The sequence below is a fragment of the Diabrotica virgifera genome, chromosome 9 (genome assembly GCF_917563875.1).
Source record: "Diabrotica virgifera virgifera chromosome 9, PGI_DIABVI_V3a".
Taxonomy (NCBI): Eukaryota; Metazoa; Arthropoda; class Insecta; order Coleoptera; family Chrysomelidae; genus Diabrotica; species Diabrotica virgifera.
The window spans coordinates 153554101-153574217 of NC_065451.1; the positions used below are offsets into that span (position 1 = coordinate 153554101).

The 20117-nt window shown below is 38.3% G+C and overlaps 1 protein-coding gene across 1 annotated transcript; it reads left to right on the forward strand.

Annotated features, from left to right (window-relative positions):
- Positions 1-2785: 2785 nt before the first annotated feature.
- LOC126892412 (uncharacterized) lies at positions 2786-11600 on the forward strand. The gene is made up of 2 exons (XM_050661940.1): positions 2786-5116; positions 9863-11600. Exons 1-2 carry the CDS (start codon positions 3235-3237, stop codon positions 11455-11457), a joined length of 3477 nt encoding a protein of 1158 aa, XP_050517897.1. The 5' UTR covers positions 2786-3234; the 3' UTR covers positions 11458-11600.
- The last annotated feature ends 8517 nt before the right edge of the window (positions 11601-20117 follow it).

Below are 20117 nucleotides of genomic sequence, written 5' to 3' on the forward strand. Positions count from 1 at the left end.
CAATCCAATTAAAGAAGTTTTGAGAATAGCAATAGGATGCTTTTTACTCATAAACTATCCCAGATTTAATCGGTTCATTTGGTATAAAATTCTAATAGGATTGCACAATCTCTTTTCCACTCCCATTGCTTAGGAAATCAAAGATGAAAGAAAGAAAGGAAAGAACATGAGCACGGCCACCCCCGCTGTACGTGTAGAGAAAATCAATCTTCAACGATTACGTAGCCATTAGGTAAGCAATTGTTTTACGCTATAATAATCAGAGGATACTGCGATTAACGGGCGACATAACGCATTGGCGTAGTACCTAAATGTTGCCAAAACTTTCAGTTACGTAAGATAATAATTGCAAAAGTGGATGTAACTTTTGCATGGGATATTTAAATTTGTTATTTCATGATTAAATCGAGTTGAATTTTATGATTAAATCTTCATAAAAAATAGATGAGGGAAAGATCTTAAATATTTGATATTTTTTTGATAAATGTGAGATTTGCAAACCTGTAGCATTATGGCAAAAGTTGATATGTCAGTCTAGCCTAATTTTTCAGTAGAGCATTTTGAAAGTTTGAAAGGCCCTCTAAATTCTTGAAATTTTCAGAGCGAGATGCCAATGTGATTTTCAACTTACCACATTAACGGTGTAACGAAATGTATTAACTGGTATTAGATAATTGTTTAGTGAACACCTTTTTTTAATGATTTTCTTTAAGAGTTTTACCTTCACCCAGGGCTGCCGAGAGGGATGAGCGGGCCCCGGTAAAAAGTGAAGGGCGGGCCCCTGGCAAAAAGTGAAGAGCGAAAAAAATTGTTTAATTTTTATAGAAATCAAATTATTAATAATAAATAATAAGAAACATTTCAAATATAAATTTTATTGAATTTTGATTTTTGGTATATACACACAACGCAAAAGTCTAAGGATATTTTAATAATTTGACAATACCAATGACAGAAATCTCATGACCATATAAATTTGCTTGTACTATAATTGTTGATACAGACACTCACTTTTTATCAAAAAAAAATTGTAAAACTGATAGCAGTACGTGTTTTAGAATGTTTTTTATAAGGGACAAAAAAATCGACATTGTTATGTTTTGTTTATTTTTAATTTTAGTCACTTTATACCATTCTTACTTAATAGGTGAATCAAAGATATTGTCTTTTTACCATGCAACGACAACATTTAACGTTGGACGAGATAATTAGAGCCGTGGGCCTCCTTCAAGCTGGTATGCGACAAACTCAAGTTGCTGACCAGCTGGGTGTCTCCCAAAGCGTCGTAAGTCGTTTGTGGCGTCGGTTTAGAGGCAGAAGCCAGAAGCTGCCAGAAGGCAGCCAACAATCACAGCACCCGAGCTGGTTAATGAATTACAGCTTGCACATAATGTAACAATTAGCCGCAGTACTGTGAGGAATCGTCTCCATGAAGCCAATCTTCGTAGTCGGCGACCACTGAGATGTCCACCTCTATCTAGAGGCAATCGCGCTGCAAGACTAATCTGGTGTCAAGAGTTTCAGAATTATACTGACGATGACTGGGCCACAGTTTTTTTAGTGACGAGTCTAGATATGGATTTCATCCAGATTCTCGTCGGACAAGAGTTTGGAGACGACCGGGAAATGGAGAACGATTACGACATCTTCAAGAAGTGTATGCATACAGAGGTGGTACATTAATGGTATGGGGCGGAATCATGATTGACGGAAGAACTGACCTCATTTTTCCACGTGGCTTTCTCAGAAGTCAGCAATATTTGGACACTATTCTTCAACCTGTTGTGCGCCCGTTTGCTGCTGCTGTTGGAGAAAATTTTTACTTTATGCATGATAACGCTCGACCACATATTGCGCATATTGTAAAAAACTGATTGGATAACGAGGGTATTGATGTATTGCCGTGACCAGCACAATCACCGGACTTGAATCCCGTAGAGCATGTGTGGGACATGCTCCAACGAAGAATTACTCCACATATGGGCAATATCTACAATGAGTTTCAATTAAAAGAGCTTCTGAGAGAACAATGGACACAACTACCTCAAGCAGACATTAACAATGTGATTCGGAGCATGAACAGTAGATGTCGAGCTGTGATAAGCCAACATGGTGGCCATACTTTATTTTAAGTTTATATTTCGTATTTTTGACATTTTATGCAGATATGTGAAACATGGATGATTTGAAATATATTTTTTTTGCTCCAATTTTCTGTTTTTTTTTTGCAATTTATGGTTTTTGACATATTAAACAACAATTTAAACTACAAATTTTGTATTACTTTTTTTAAGTTAATTACAGATAAACAAAATACGTCTATTTATAAAAATATCCCTAGACTTTTGCGTTGTGTGTATATTTATAATAGTGATAATATTTATATTACAGGTGCTTTTCGAGTTTTCTGTTTGGCAAAAATGTGTCTAATTTTTGAAAAATCCCATGTTTTTGCTAAAACATTCTCAATTCACAAGGATGATAGGCAACTAACCGATCCTATTTCATTGTAGCTATCATTACCTCATATAATTTTTTATGCGAAAAAGAAAACTAAAGAATCTTTCTGCTTCTGTGACTGTCACCAGTAATGTGCAAAATATTCTTAATGCAATAATGATTCAAATTTGAGATGTTTAATCTTATTAAGCAAATATATTGGAGAAAGTTGAGATTCACCAATATTATCCTTGTATATCGCTCTCAAATGAAAAATTTCATCTATCAATTCTTCACTGATTCTTCTTTATAAAACTTGCACAATAAATACTGTAACAAAATAATTATTGACCTACCCTCGTATACCAGCTCCCGTCTTAGCACAGGCAGAACACTATCGATGTTTCGAGATACGCCGATGCAGCGCCGATGACGTGCAAGCGGTCACATGGACATAGCTGGAGATATATAGATATTTCTGGAATATCTGTATCGCATATATAAATAGGACATATTTGTAAATAGAGTTAGTCTTAAGCTAAAGTTTGTAAAGTAAACTTGTATAAATAAAAATAAAGTCGTATATAAATTACGAACCGCTAGTTTTATTGTAATTAGAAGTAATTACAGTAAATAACCGCTACAGTGGTGTTAACGGTGTGGAGTGTAAATAAATGAAAAGTGAAAAAAAAAAGACTTTTGAACTTTATTCGTCGAGAATAATCGGAGTGCGTTGATTGTTCGGTATTCGGAAAGACTTAGACATTTTGAAAAGTACGTGTGTGCCGACCAAAGATGTTGCTACAAGAACTGACCATAAAACAGCTCCGTGAACAATTAGAAGAGTACGAATTAGACAGCAGTGGGTGCAAGATAGTCCTACAAGCACGACTCAAGGATGTCCTCACGAAGAACGGAGATGACCCAGAGACGTTCCACTTCCAGTCAGCAGAGCAAGTAATCTTATCGAAATTAAAAACTGTTTCTGAAACGATCGATGAAACTTCTAGAAAAAACAACGAAAAACTTGAAGAAGTTAGTAGAAAAAGCGACGATAAATTCGAAAATGTTGCTAAAAGATTTGACGAGACTTCTCAAGTAATTAAAGAAGTTTGTAGACAGAGCAACGAGAAATTTGAAAGTGTTTCTCAAGTAATTAAAGACGTTTGTAGACAGAACGACGAGAAATTTGAAGAGGTTTCTAGAACATTCGATAAGATACAGAAAAGCGTAGACGACAGTAAAGAAATGTTAGAAGATAAGATCAAACAACTAGAGACTATGGTAACCAATACGAAAGTGCTACCTTCAGTTAATGCAGTAGTTTTGGCCGTAGAAGAGAAGATCAAAGAATTAGAGAGCATGATAACCGATACAAAAGTACAACCATCAGTTAATGCAGTAGCTTTAGATCTTGTAGTGAAGGATGAAACACCGAGAGACGAAACATCGCATCATATGAGATTTAAATTACCACCATTCGATGGGAAGTCCTCTTGGTCCATATACCTTAGACAATTCGAAGCTATTGCGACCGCCAACCATTGGACCGAACAAGAAAAGGCTGTTTCCTTGACTGCTGCTTTGCGAGGTGATGCTGCAGATATATTAAGATCAATTCCTAAGGGTCAAGAAAAATGTTACCAGACCTTGTTCACTCGTCTAGAAAAACGCTATGGAGATGCCCATCTACAACAAGTATACAAAGCACAACTGCGAAGTAGAAGTCAACGAGCAAGTGAGAATCTGCAAGAATTTGAAGCAGATGTGGCTCGTGTGGTGCGGTTGGCTTATCCAGAGGTGCCAGACAGCGTTTTAGAAGAAATTGCAGTAGATACCTTCGTCAATGGGCTGAAAGATAATGAACTACAGAAAGCTTTACGACTAGCAAGGCCGAAAGTTTTAGATGAAGCACTTGCTATTGCCTTGGAACACGAAGCAGCTAGCCAAGCTTCACGAAACAATCGAGTAATAACCGTGGAAAAAGGCGATAAGAGAAAAGATGAACGTTTGGTGGAAATGGTACGGAGGGTGATTCGTGACACGATGCCGAAGAGACGCATGAAGAGGGCTGGAAGAGTTGGTTCAAATACAGATGCTTCCTCGATACGGCCATGCAGTGAAAGTTATAATCACCGGCTTAAAGTAGATGAACAGCTTTGCCCTGTGAGACGAACTACCGTCGTTAATGAGCAATGGCAGCCACAACAGTTACAAGAAGCCCAAGAAGACGATCCATGTATAAAAAGAGTATTGGATTGGATGCGTCGAGGTGAGAGACCCAGTTGGCAAAACATTAGTGCATGTAGTCCGGAAGTCAAGGCCTACTGGAGCCAATGGAATTGCCTGATACTAAAAGATGATCTTCTGTACAGAACCTTTGAGAACGATGATGGTACAGAATCTAAGCTTCAGTTGATTGTACCTAAAAGTAAAGTGTCAGAAGTATTGCGTCAGTTGCATGACGGTACATCAGGTGGACACTTTGGTATTACGAAGACTCTGCAAAAGGTTCGAGAACGGTTCTATTGGGTGAACTGTAAAGATGATGTAAGAAGATGGTGCCAGAAATGTGAACTGTGTGCATCCGGTAATGGTCCAGTTGGTAAAAAGAGAGCACCCATGAGACAGTACAATGTTGGCAGTCCTATGGAAAGAGTAGCAATCGACATTGCAGGTCCATTTCCAGAAACTGATGCTGGAAATAAATACATCCTGGTAGCCATGGATTATTTTACGAAATGGACCGAGGCCTATGCATTACCAAATCAAGAAGCTGCTACCGTTGCAGAGGTACTTGTTAAAGAATTCTTCAGCCGATTTGGTGTTCCCTTGGAGATCCACTCCGACCAAGGGCGAAACTTTGAGTCAGCTCTTTTCCAAAACGTTTGTAAATTGATTGGTGTCAATAAGACCAGAACAACACCCCTGCATCCTCAATCAGATGGGATGGTCGAGAGGATGATCCGAACGATGGGTAAACACTTGTCCAAAGTTGTATCTGAACATCAGCGAGATTGGGACCAACACATTCATTTATTCCTGATGGCCTACCGCTCGGCCGTAAATGAAACTACAGGTCAAACACCAACCTGCCTGATGTTGGGTCGTGAAGTTCGGTTGCCCTGCGACCTAGAGTTTGGCTGCGGACCTTCCGAGGAACATGTTGCAGGCGAAGACTACGTTGACCGCCTGAAATTACGAATGAACAACATTCATGAACTTGCCCGACAACACATCCAGATAGCCAGTGACAGAATGAAAGATCAATATGATTCTCGATGCAAGAATGAAAGCTTCGAAGTAGGTGATCTTGTCTGGCTTTATAATCCGCAACGTCGTCGAGGCTTATGTCCTAAACTGCAAAGACAATGGGAAGGTCCATATGAAGTTAAGAAGAAAATAAATGACGTAATATATAGAATTAAGAAGTTGCCAAACGGTAAACCAAAAGTTATTCATATAAATCGTCTTGCACCATATGCTGGCTCAAATGAAACAGAAGAAGCACGAGTCCTCCAGCAGGAGATGAAAGATGTCGCACAGCCAAGTTTTAATCAATTTATGTCAAATTACGCAGCGAGAAAGAGTGCTAGATTCGGCGTGACCACAGAAGTTCAGCGAGATCTGTTTGGTGTTCCAGAAAACGTCTCTCTGGCCCACTGTGTTGCCCAAGACCTCGAGATGACTAAAGGAATATCGTCCGTATTCAATAGAAAGTTCGGCCGCCTGGACGAGTTAAGAAATCAGCAGCCTAAAATTGGAAGAGTACTGCGATTGGAAGATGGTCCTCGATCTTTGCTGTATATGGTGACCAGGAAGTCTTATACGGACACGCCAAGCTACGAGAACATATGGCGTGCTCTAACTAATTTGAAGAAAATGGTCTGTAATTATGACATCAAAGATTTGGCTTTACCAAAAATTGGCCATGCAGTAGAAAATCTGGATTGGAAGATTGTGAGAAGCATGCTGGAAGTGATCTTCAGAGAAACTGGCGTACGGATTACTGTGTGTTGCATGAACCCGAAGATGTCATACCCTTCAAAGACAGTAGACTGTTACTTCTTTTCTAGGGGTGTATGCAGAGCTGGAGAATCCTGTAGATTCCGCCATCCTGGGCCATCTAGAGTTGCTGATCGGGACGCTCAGATCTTAAGAGGGGAGCAGTGTAACAAAATAATTATTGACCTACCCTCGTATACCAGCTCCCGTCTTAGCACAGGCAGAACACTATCGATGTTTCGAGATACGCCGATGCAGCGCCGATGACGTGCAAGCGGTCACATGGACATAGCTGGAGATATATAGATATTTCTGGAATATCTGTATCGCATATATAAATAGGACATATTTGTAAATAGAGTTAGTCTTAAGCTAAAGTTTGTAAAGTAAACTTGTATAAATAAAAATAAAGTCGTATATAAATTACGAACCGCTAGTTTTATTGTAATTAGAAGTAATTACAGTAAATAACCGCTACAATACCATACATATATAAATTTTTTTCTTAATATTGTCGTCATCTTCATCTCGGAATATCCATAAAATGTTAAATAGCGAATGAATTTTATTTTCCGCATTAAATCTGGTTAAACTGCTTATTATATGATAATATTAAATATTTCCCAGCGAAATATTGTGTCGGGCTCAAAATTATCAGTCGCATATACTAGGCCCAGGCAAATCATCAAAAAATCTCACAAGCTTTTTGCGCCGTTTTTCTTTATTTGATGTAGAATAGAATAGAAATATGCTTTATTGTCACTGAAAATTATACAATTTTATGGACAAAGCTTAGCATAGAGTCAGAGTCATGTAAATTCTGGATTTATTCCATAATTGCTGGTAACTAATTTAGATTCTTCAACATAGATTCTTCTGATTTTTTGTAAATCTTCTAGAAGCCCTGATATATTGTTAATCTCCATATCCATACCATAATTTTATCTGACTGCACTGTAGTATTTGACTCCTGTGATTTATTGCTGTTAAAATTTTAAACAAAATATTGTAACAAAATAATTATTGACCTACCCTCGTATACCAGCTCCCGTCTTAGCACAGACAGAACACTATCGATGTTTCGAGATACGCCGATGCAGCGCCGATGACGTGCAAGCGGTCACATGGACATAGCTGGAGATATATAGATATTTCTGGAATATCTGTATCGCATATATAAATAGGACATATTTGTAAATAGAGTTAGTCTTAAGCTAAAGTTTGTAAAGTAAACTTGTATAAATAAATAATAAAGTCGTATATAAATTACGAACCGCTAGTTTGATTGTAATTAGAAGTAATTACAGTAAATAACCGCTACAGTGGTGTTAACGGTGTGGAGTGTAAATAAATGAAAAGTGAAAAAAAGACTTTTGAACTTTATTCGTCGGGAATAATCGGAGTGCGTTAATTGTTCGGTATTCGGAAAGACTTTTGAACTTTATTCGTCGGGAATAATTGAAGTGCGTTGATTGTTCGGTATTCGGAAAGACTTAGACATTTTGAAAAGTACGTGTGTGCCGACCAAAGATGTTGCTACAAGAACTGACCATAAAACAGCTCCGTGAACAATTAGAAGAGTACGAATTAGACAGCAGTGGGTGCAAGATAGTCCTACAAGCACGACTCAAGGAAGTCCTAACGAAGAACGGAGATGATCCAGAGACGTTCCACTTCCAGTCAGCAGAACAAGTAATCTTATCGAAATTAAAAACTGTTTCTGAAACGATCTATGAAACTTCTAGAAGAAGCGACGAGAAACTTGAAGAAGTTAGTAGACAGAACAACGAGAAATTTGAAAGTGTTTCTCAAAAGATCGATGAAACTTCTAGACAGAACAACGAGAAATTTGAAAGTGTTTCTCAAAAGATCGATGAAACTTCTAGACAGAACAACGAGAAATTTGAAAGTGTTTCTCAAAAGATCGATGAAACTTCTAGAAAAAGCGATGAGAAATTTGAAAGTGTTTCTCAAGTAATAAAAGACGTTTGTAGACAGACCGACGAGAAATTTGAAGAAGTTTCCAGAACATTCGATAAGATACAGAAAAGTGTAGACGACAATAAAGAAATGCTAGAAGAGAAGATCAAACAACTAGAGAGCATGATAACTGATACAAAAGTACAACCATCAGTTAATGCAGTAGCTTTAGATCTTGTAGTGAAGGATGAGACACCGAGAGACGAAACATCGCATCATATGAGATTTAAATTACCACCATTCGATGGGAAGTCCTCTTGGTCCATATACCTTAGACAATTCGAAGCTATTGCGACCGCCAACCATTGGACCGAACAAGAAAAGGCTGTTTCCTTGACTGCTGCTTTGCGAGGTGATGCTGCAGATATATTAAGATCAATTCCTAAGGGTCAAGAAAAATGTTACCAGACCTTGTTCACTCGTCTAGAAAAACGCTATGGAGATGCCCATCTACAACAAGTATACAAAGCACAACTGCGAAGTAGAAGTCAACGAGCAAGTGAGAATCTGCAAGAATTTGAAGCAGATGTGGCTCGTGTGGTGCGGTTGGCTTATCCAGAGGTGCCAGACAGCGTTTTAGAAGAAATTGCAGTAGATACCTTCGTCAATGGGCTGAAAGATAATGAACTACAGAAAGCTTTACGACTAGCAAGACCGAAAGTTTTAGATGAAGCACTTGCTATTGCCTTGGAACACGAAGCAGCTAGCCAAGCTTCACGAAACAATCGAGTAATAACCGTGGAAAAAGGCGATAAGAGAAAAGATGAACGTTTGGTGGAAATAGTACGGAGGGTGATTCGTGACACGATGCCGAAGAGACGCATGAAGAGGGCTGGAAGAGTTGGTTCAAATACAGATGCTTCCTCGATACGGCCATGCAGTGAAAGTTGTAATCACCGGCTTAAACTAGATGAACAGCTTTGCCCTGTGAGACGAACTACCGTCGTTAATGAGCAATGGCAGCCACAACAGTTACAAGAAGCCCAAGAAGACGATCCATGTATAAAAAGAGTATTGGATTGGATGCGTCGAGGTGAGAGACCTAGTTGGCAAAACATTAGTGCATGTAGTCCGGAAGTCAAGGCCTACTGGAGCCAATGGAATTGCCTGGTACTAAAAGATGATCTTCTGTACAGAACCTTTGAGAACGATGATGGTACAGAATCTAAGCTTCAGTTAATTGTACCTAAAAGTAAAGTGTCAGAAGTATTGCGTCAGTTGCATGACGGTACATCAGGTGGACACTTTGGTATTACGAAGACTCTGCAAAAGGTTCGAGAACGGTTCTATTGGGTGAACTGTAAAGATGATGTAAGAAGATGGTGCCAGAAATGTGAACTGTGTGCATCCGGTAATGGTCCAGTTGGTAAAAAGAGAGCACCCATGAGACAGTACAATGTTGGAAGTCCTATGGAAAGAGTAGCTATCGACATTGCAGGTCCATTTCCAGAAACCGATGCTGGAAATAAATACATCCTGGTAGCCATGGATTATTTTACGAAATGGACCGAGGCCTATGCATTACCAAATCAAGAAGCTGCTACCGTTGCAGAGGTACTTGTTAAAGAATTCTTTAGCCGATTTGGTGTTCCCTTGGAGATCCACTCCGACCAAGGGCGAAACTTTGAGTCAGCTCTTTTCCAAAACGTTTGTAAATTGATTGGTGCCAATAAGACCAGAACAACACCCCTGCATCCTCAATCAGATGGGATGGTCGAGAGGATGAACCGAACGATGGGTAAACACTTGTCCAAAGTTGTATCTGAACATCAGCGAGATTGGGACCAACACATTCATTTATTCCTGATGGCCTACCGCTCGGCCGTAAATGAAACTACAGGTCAAACACCAACCTGCCTGATGTTGGGTCGTGAAGTTCGGTTGCCCTGCGACCTAGAGTTTGGCTGCGGACCTTCCGAGGAACATGTTGCAGGCGAAGACTACGTTGACCGCCTGAAATTACGAATGAACAACATTCATGAACTTGCCCGACAACACATCCAGATAGCCAGTGACAGAATGAAAGATCAATATGATTCTCGATGCAAGAATGAAAGCTTCGAAGTAGGTGATCTTGTCTGGCTTTATAATCCGCAACGTCGTCGAGGCTTGTGTCCTAAACTGCAAAGACAATGGGAAGGTCCGTATGAAGTTAAGAAGAAAATAAATGACGTAATATATAGAATTAAGAAGTTGCCAAACGGTAAACCAAAAGTTATTCACATAAATCGTCTTGCACCATATGCTGGCTCAAATGAAACAGAAGAAGCACGAGTCCTCCAACAGGAGATGAAAGATGTCGCACAGCCAAGTTTTAATCAATTTATGTCAAATTACGCAGAAAGAAAGAGTGCTAGATTCGGCGTGACCACAGAAGTTCAGCAAGATCTGTTTGGTGTTCCAGAAAACGTCTCTCTAGCCCACTGTGTTGCACAAGACCTCGAGATGACTAAAGGAATCTCGTCCGTATTCAATAGAAAGTTCGGCCGCCTGGACGAGTTAAGGAATCAACAACCTAAAATTGGAAGAGTATTGCGATTGGAAGATGGTCCTCGATCTTTGCTGTATATAGTGACCAGGAAGTCTTATACGGACACGCCAAGCTACGAGAACATATGGCGTGCTCTAACTAATTTGAAGAAAATGGTCTGTAATTATGACATCAAAGATTTGGCTTTACCAAAAATTGGCCATGCAGTAGAAAATCTGGATTGGAAGATTGTGAGAAGCATGCTGGAAGTGATCTTCAGAGAAACTGGCGTACGGATTACTGTGTGTTGCATGAACCCGAAGATGTCATACCCTTCAAAGACAGTAGACTGTTACTTCTTTTCTAGGGGTGTATGCAGAGCTGGAGAATCCTGTAGATTCCGCCATCCTGGGCCATCTAGAGTTGCTGATCGGGACGCTCAGATCTTAAGAGGGGAGCAGTGTAACAAAATAATTATTGACCTACCCTCGTATACCAGCTCCCGTCTTAGCACAGACAGAACACTATCGATGTTTCGAGATACGCCGATGCAGCGCCGATGACGTGCAAGCGGTCACATGGACATAGCTGGAGATATATAGATATTTCTGGAATATCTGTATCGCATATATAAATAGGACATATTTGTAAATAGAGTTAGTCTTAAGCTAAAGTTTGTAAAGTAAACTTGTATAAATAAATAATAAAGTCGTATATAAATTACGAACCGCTAGTTTGATTGTAATTAGAAGTAATTACAGTAAATAACCGCTACAATATATTAAATATAGCCGAGTACTAATTAAACGCATTATGGGCATAAAGTGAAGTGCAAAAAAAAAACGGGAAAAATTACGTCTTTAGTCTGGTCGACGCCGGGCCCCTTACATCGCCGGGCCCCGGTAAAATGTACCGGCTGTACCGCCCTCTCGGCGGCCCTGCTTCACCACAGACATACCAAACTGTGCCAACTTGAAGAAATGTTACTAAATAACATATCAAGCAAATACTCTCATTTTAGCAAAAATCGGACATTTCAAGTTTTGCCATACCACTACAGAAATAATATCAAAGATATTGTTGGGAATGAACAATAAATAAACACATAATGACAATTATTTTTTATGGTAAAGACAGAAATAGATAAAAGTCAAAAAGAAATTCTGCCATCAACCAGATAAAAGAAACAGTGGATGACGGAGGAAATTTTAGATTTAATTAAAGAAAGACGTCAACATAAAAACAAAGATAATCAGAATACCAGAAAAGGCATGATAGTTTTAGCACACATAAAAAAATTAAAGAATTAACTCACAACAATAGAAAAGAAAATAGGGAATACTGAATATTAAAATATACAAATGGGAAACTAGTATTGAATACTAGTTTATACTAGGAAAAATTAAAGAGATGGACAGAATATATCAAATGAATTGTTCAAAGACAATGGAATAGAGCAGATGTAAATAGAAGATGGTATGGTTTTCTTTCCTGAAAAATGGCTTTTAGGCCTAGATCCCGCGTACCAAAAAAAGTTGATTAATAGCAAGCAAAATTTGCTAATAGCTTAACGGTGTCTAGTCGGACAAACTTTGATGCATGGGAACACTGGAACAAGGTAAGTTTTAATCGTGGAACAGGTTAAAAATTTGGAACGTCAGACTACGAAAACGTCCCATGTACTTTGTCGGACAGAACTTCCAATTGATTTGTTAACCTTTCATTAAATTCTCATGCAAACATCAGACTGGTATTTATCACCAACTGGACATTTTAATAAGTCCGACACGTAGAACATGTCAAATGACAGGAATTATGTTGGTGATGAAGGAATTATGTTGGTGATAAGTCTGTACATCTAAGTATGTACATCAGTAATTGGAACTGGTCACAGAAATGGGTCAAAAGACCGTTACATTACATTATTTAAGTCCCTAGATTAAAGAACATGACGACTCTGGGTCGATGTTAAAGGAATTAAAATCATTAAGGGGTATACACATCCCTGCTTGAAAGGCACGGGTGCTATGGTGAGAGACGAAGACCAAATAACCAACCAAATTGGTCTTGGAAGGGGGTGTCCTAGATTTTAACAATATTTCAGAATTTCACATAATTTCAAATATCTTAAAATTAATCCTCTGTGATATATTTAAATATATTAGTAAACAGTCAAGCATGCCGAATGTTTAAGTAGTCTTGTAAACAAAACTTACACATGTAGGTATTAGTGCAAGATTACATTTCTTTATAATAATCTTGACATACATATACGAAAGTATTACAAACATAGGTAATCAATAAGTATTCATACACAGAGATATTTGGGGCAGTCTAATGTTGGGGTTACTGTAGAGAGTGCCACCTCGAAGAGAGGACGTTCATTCCATCGTCAACTGGGTACTAGTAACGAGTATTAAATGTACCTATAATAATAAAGTAATTAATGGAAAATATAGTATCTTCCAGTTAATCACCCCATCGTTAGGGTAGCGAAAACTCGTTACCACCATAGGGGGCTCGCACTGATGATGGTCTAATATGACCGAAAATGTTGACCGTGATGTTTTTTATTAATCCATTTAGATAATTAAAAAATAATAATAAAAATTTAATATACCATTTTACATTGGAAGGGTGTTACTTCAATTTTATTTAGCGTATGGCTTAAGTATATCACAGAATATATTTAGATTTATGCATTATACAATGCATCACAAACAGATGTCCAATTTTTTTATATATTCGATTCGGTTGCCATTACAAAGTCTATAGGGTCGCCTGTGTATGCTCTGCGTGGGCAGTCCTGAACAATGTGACTGATCGTCTGTCTTGCAGCGCCGCAGTCACAAGAAGGCGAGGGGAGTTTACCCCATCTGTGGAGGGAGTCGGCGCATCTTCCACAGTTTGTTCGAATTCGATTAAGGGCTGCCCAAATCTTACGGGGACGTTCAAATTCGCCAGGTTTCCCTATGATGTCCGGTAGACTATGGTAATGCGGATCTGTCCTACTTTCCCAATCTTCTCTCCATCGGGTATTTAAGTCAAAGTTGGATTGCTGCAGCGCTTGAGCAGATTGTAGAGGGGATAACCTGGATCGGAGACGGTTTCCAAGAATATCGGGGATGTCGTTGTGGACTAGAAGCTGGCGACTGTCCATTATTTTGTTATATTCTTTAACCAATGCATGTTCGCGGCGTAGGTTGGGTGGTGCTATATTACTAAGGGTAGGTAGCCACATTGTAGGGGTGAGCTTAATTGTGCCTGTTATCATACGCATAGTACGGTTTAGTTGGGTGTCGACCAGGTGGGTATGCCTGCTATTTAGCCACACTGGAGCACAGTATTCTGCCACCGGATATATCAGGCCAAGAGCAGAGGATCTTAATGTTGATGCTGTGGACCCCCATGTAGTGCCGCAGAGTTTCTGTATTATATTGTTGCGTGTTTTCAATTTTGCTGCTGTTTTCGTCAGGTGTTCTCTGAATGTGAGCATTCTGTCTAGAGTAACCCCAAGGTATTTCGGGTATTTGTTGTGTTTTAACAGCTTATTATTAAAATACACTCGCAATTCTCTGTTTGCCAACTTGTTGTTTAGATGAAAAGCTGATACTTCAGTTTTTGTAGTACTTGGCTGTAGTCTCTGTGTTTTTACTGGTTCGGTTTATGGTATAATAAAGGATTTGGATTACTTCCATATGTTTATTTTTAATTAACAGTACAACTTACATCTTATACTGGCTGACCTGAAGTTGCCTTCGTCTGTCAACCCATAGGACATGCCAGGCGTACATGGAACACAGAACTATCACTAGTTACCCTGACATCCCCTTTCCTTAATAAAGCTAAAACAGAATTTACAATTAAAGATCCAACCTCTGAGGACATTTAATTTTCCTTCCATAGGAACTAACCCAATGACTTGTATCAGTTTCATAAACTAAACTGTTATCTTCAGAGCTTGTATCGGTTTCATGATTTATATTATGATCTATTTCAATTGCTACATTGTTACTGTTTTCGCCGAAATCTAAATTTATAATTTTACCGTCACGTAAATTACTACTCTTATCTTTTTCAGAAATGACACTATCACTTCGCGTTTCTTCATCACTTTCCTCCACTTTTTCACTATTTATATTTTCAAGTTCTTCACCTACTTCTTCACTTATATTCTCTAAACTTATATATACTTTCTTATGACTACTTTCTCCTTCCTCTTTTAAATTTCTTAAATCTTTGTATGGTGATGATGGAAGATGGGTTTCTCTTTTATCAAATAGTTTAATAAATTTCCTGTTACGATAGAGTAATGAACCATTTTCCATTCTCACCTTATAGGTTCTATCCCTAACTCTTTCTATTATTTTAGCGGGTAACCAATTGCCTTTTGGCTTTAACTGTACAAAAGCATTTTGACCTATGTTTAATGGTTTTAAACTTTTTACCCCTTTTTTCTCATTATAGTATTTTCTATATGAATTTTGTCTATCCTTAATGAATTTATTATACTTAAAATTATTAACAGTTTTAGATTTTAATTGTTTGTCTGTACATGGCAAAGTTGACCTAAGTCTTCTAGACATTAGAAGTTCTGCTGGAGAATACATTCCACCAACTGGCATGTTTCTGTACAAGAGCAATGCCAAATATATGTCTTTTTGATCTTCAGTGACTTTTTTAAAAATGTTTTTAGCAGTTTGAACATTTTTCTCCGCCATACCATTGGACTGTGCATTAGTTGGTGAAGTTATAATGTGATTAAATTCCCATTTGATTGCAAAGTTTCTAAACTCGTCTGAATTAAATTGTGGACCCCCATCAGAGACAACTGTTAAAGGGATTCCATGACGTGAAAATATTGACTTTAGTATTTCAATAATACGAGAACTTGTTGTATTATTTCCAAGTTTCTCAATTTCAATATACTTTGAAAAATAATCTACAATTAAAAAATATTTTTGCCCATTGAGTTCAAAAAGATCACATCCAACTTTGTTCCACGGTATTTCTGGGATTGAATGTGTCTCTAGAGGTTCTAAGCACTGCGACCTTGAGTATTTATAACAAATTTGACACTCTAGTATAAATTGTTTTATATCATTTGACATCATTGGCCAAAATAATGTATCCTGAGCTAACTTAATACACTTACTAAAACTCATATGATTATAGTGAATTCTATCTAACATTTCTCTGCGTAGTGCTTTAGGCACTACTATGGCATTTCCTTTAAAAATAAGATCCTCTACTACTGTCAACTCATTTCTGTATTTATAATAAATTTGAACTTTTTCCTCTACTCTATTATTATTTTTAGGCCACCCCTCTATGATATATTTTTTTAAAGCTTGTAATTCTGAATCATTTTTAGTTTTATCTTTAAACTCTTGCAATTTGCTTTCTGTTACATTGATTTCTGACATTATTAAACATACTTGTGCATTTATCTCACTGTCAAAATTATCTATTACTTTTTCTTCACTACAATATGCTCTAGACAAAGCATCTGCTAGCAAAAGATCCTTACCTGGTTTATATCTCACTAAAATATCATACTTTTGGATTTGTAAAAGCATTCTTTGTAACCTAGCTGGACATTTGTATAATGGTTTTTTGAATATTGATATCAATGGTAAATGATCTGTTTCTACTGTGACTTTTTTTCCAAAGACAAATTCATGAAATCTTTCTAACCCAAACTGTATAGCAAGTAATTCTTTTTCAATTTGAGCATACCTCGTTTGAGCATCTGACATTGCTCTCGATGCATATGCACAAGGAAGATTATTTTGTAAAAGCACAGCACCTAACCCGTTTTGCGATGCGTCTACTGAAACTACTGTCTCTAATTCAATATCATAAAATTGTAATACAGGTTTATTAATTAGAACTTGTCTTAGCTTTTCAAAAGAAATTTCATGTTCATTTTTCCAAATGAATTCATTATTTTTTTTAAGTAATTGACGTAGTGGATATGTTATGTCTGAGAAATTACCAATAAATTTACTTACATAAGTCAGCATACCTAACAGTCTCTGAACATCTTTTTTATTTTCTGGTCTACGAAGTTGAGTAATTGCTTGTATTTTGGATTTATCTGGACTTATACCTTTGCCTGAAATTATATGACCCAAATAACAAATTTGAGTTTTACCTAACTTACATTTTGACAAATTAAATTTAACATTGTTTCTCTTAGCAATTTTGAAAACTTCTTTGAGCCTGGCATCATGCTCTTCTTTGTCTTTTCCCCAAACAATTATATCATCAATGTATGTGTCGGCACCATCCATTTTGAAAATTTCCTTGAATTTACTATGAAACACTTCTGGAGCCGATACTAAGCCATAGGGCATTCTAAGAAATTTATATCTCCCGAATGGAGTACCAAATGTGCAAAGATTACTACTTTCTGCTGTTAATGGATAATAATAAAGGATTTGGATTACTTCCATATGTTTATTTTTAATTAACAGTACAACTTACATCTTATACTGGCTGACCTGAAGTTGCCTTCGTCTGTCAACCCATAGGACATGCCAGGCGTACATGGAACACAGAACTATCACTAGTTACCCTGACAGTCTCCATTTCTTAAGGTATTCGCTGAGGATGGATAAGTCATTCGTGAGAGTGATTTCTGTAGTTTCTAAAGATTGGTGGCTTGTTGCAAGGGTCCAGTCGTCAGCATATCCAAACTTCCGAGATTCGGTTTCAGGCATGTCAGCAATATAGAGGCTGAAAAGTAAAGGGGCAAGGACAGAACCTTGTGGAAGACCATTGTTAAGTTTCATCTGTCTACTCGTCTCCTTTCCCATTATAACCTGGAAGGCTCTGTTGGTCAGCATGTTGTCAATGAGGTTAATTATCTTTCTGCAGGGGATAATGCGGGCCAGTTTATATATTAATCCCTGTCTCCAAACAGTATCATATGCTGCTGTTAGATCTATAAATACTGTTGCTGTCTTTTGTTTCTTTTGAAAACTAGCTTCTATAAAAGTTGTTAATGACAGCACTTGGTCCGTACAGCTTCGATGAGGGCGGAAGCCAGCTTGTTCAATGGGGACATTTTCTAGTATCCTGTGACTAATTCTGTTGAGGAGAAGCTTTTCTAATAGTTTATATACCATGCTGAGTAGAGCTATGGGGCGGTAGTTTTCTGGCTTATCGTTTGATTTGCCCGGTTTCGGAATTGCAATTATCTTTGTTCGCTTAAGTGAGAAAGGAATGTTACCTGACTGAAGTATATCATTAAAGAACATTGCAAGCCACTGTTTCGTGTATGCACCACTGTGTATCAAGAACTCTGGATGGATACCATCAAAGCCAGGTGCTTTACCTGATTTCATTTCTTTCAGCGCATGTGTGATTTCAGAAATAAGTATTCTTGCTGAATATTCGGAGTTCGTACTGTTCATTTGTTTTAATGCCCTTAAGTCTCTTTTCACGTTGGTAGTATGTGTTCGATCTCGTGGAGCTCTGGATAGAGATACTATATGGGAGGCAACCTTGTTAGGAGACATTTTAGACTCTCTGGATTCCAGCTGGTTAGCTCCTCCAATTTTTCGCAACAAGGACCATGCCTGCCGGCTTGATTTTTTGAAGTCAAGGTTTTCGACAGTCTTTATCCATTTTTGGCGTCTAGCTGTATCGATGTTGTGTAAAAGCTCATCGGCTATTTCTCGGTCACCACTTTCGAGAAACTTCGTGTATAAGTCTTCACATGTTTCAGTCCATCCAGGCACATATTCTTTGCGATACCCCCTAGGGATGGTTTTCTTGGCAGTGCTTATTACTGCGCCCACAAACCTCTCATAATGTTTGCTGGTTGGAGGGACCCAGCTCAAGGTCCGGTCTAGTTGTTCAGAGAACTTCTTCCAGTTTGCTTTTCTAAGATTCCACCTGGGTCGAGGATATGATCTAATTATTGGAATTGATATTCCGATGGTGATAAGCACCGGACGATGTTGAGTATGTGGGAAGTCTGCAAGGACACTTCTCGCAGTTGTTAGTGGTCTGTCATTGGTATCTTTTGAGACAAAACATAGGTCTGGGTTATATTCTTTTCTCCATGCAGCTGATTTAAATGTTCCTCTGTCTTTGGCATCAAAAACTAGATATGTGTTTTGCTCTTCGGACCATTCTACTAGTGCCCCCCCATTTTCATCATTCGTGGTGTACTTCCACATTTCGTGGTGGCTGTTGAAGTCGCCGATGTATATAGTAGGATGTGGATGAGTCTTTAGCACTTCTGGGTTCCATGTAGTGGCTGGAGGTTTGTATATGTTAACTACGGTAATATCTCCAATCTTGGTGACTACTTCATGTATATTATTTTCATTGGAAGCAGAAAGTAGGAAACAATTTTCTATATTGCAGCGAATGTAGGTTGCGACGCCGTAATGTTTATCATAGGTGGCTCCCAGTAAATCGTAGCCAGGTATCTTTTCCCTTAAATCAAGCTGGACTTTGTCTTCAGTATGGGTCTCTTGTATGGCAACCAGGTCAATGTCGTTATCGTGTAGGATTTTTTGCAACACTTGGCATTTTGCCTGGCTTATGCCCTCGATGTTAAGGTGACAGACTCGGATACACGGTCCGAGATCTCTAGTCAGTTGGTTCTGAGAAGAACCTTTATTTGTTCCCATCGTATGTTTACGTATAGATAAGATTTCTGTTTGTGATCTGTGATGTTGGCAGGATATTGTTTTTGTTTTTCGTTCGTCTGCCGCCAAATTTTTGCTAGTTCATTTAGCGTTACCCAGGGTGCACCACATGGAGGCGAACTAGCATTACACCCCGTTACTTCAATAGTAAGTGTTTATAAATATGGTATACTGCCAACAATAGGGATTTCTCTTAAAAATGCTTAAAAAGTATTTGTTACTGCAACTCTGTAATAGTATCCTTCAGCCCTTGGATGGCTCTTTAAATTTAACACCCTCCGCCTAAGATACACGCTTGCGCAATCTTTTTTCGCTGGACCACCCTCCATTTTTTACCAGCTGTTGCTTCCTAACGTGTTGCGCAGAGGACTATTTCCCTCCACCGGTAAACATGTGACCTTACGTAGCGGAAAACCCTGGCAGAAAGAAGAGGAGAGAATATTGGAGTTATCCACCTCTCACGGGATGAAATTATAAATAGATTGGAGACGATGGCTGGATATGACAATGGGACGGAATTGTATTAGTCCAGGACGCTAAGGTTTTCACCTCGC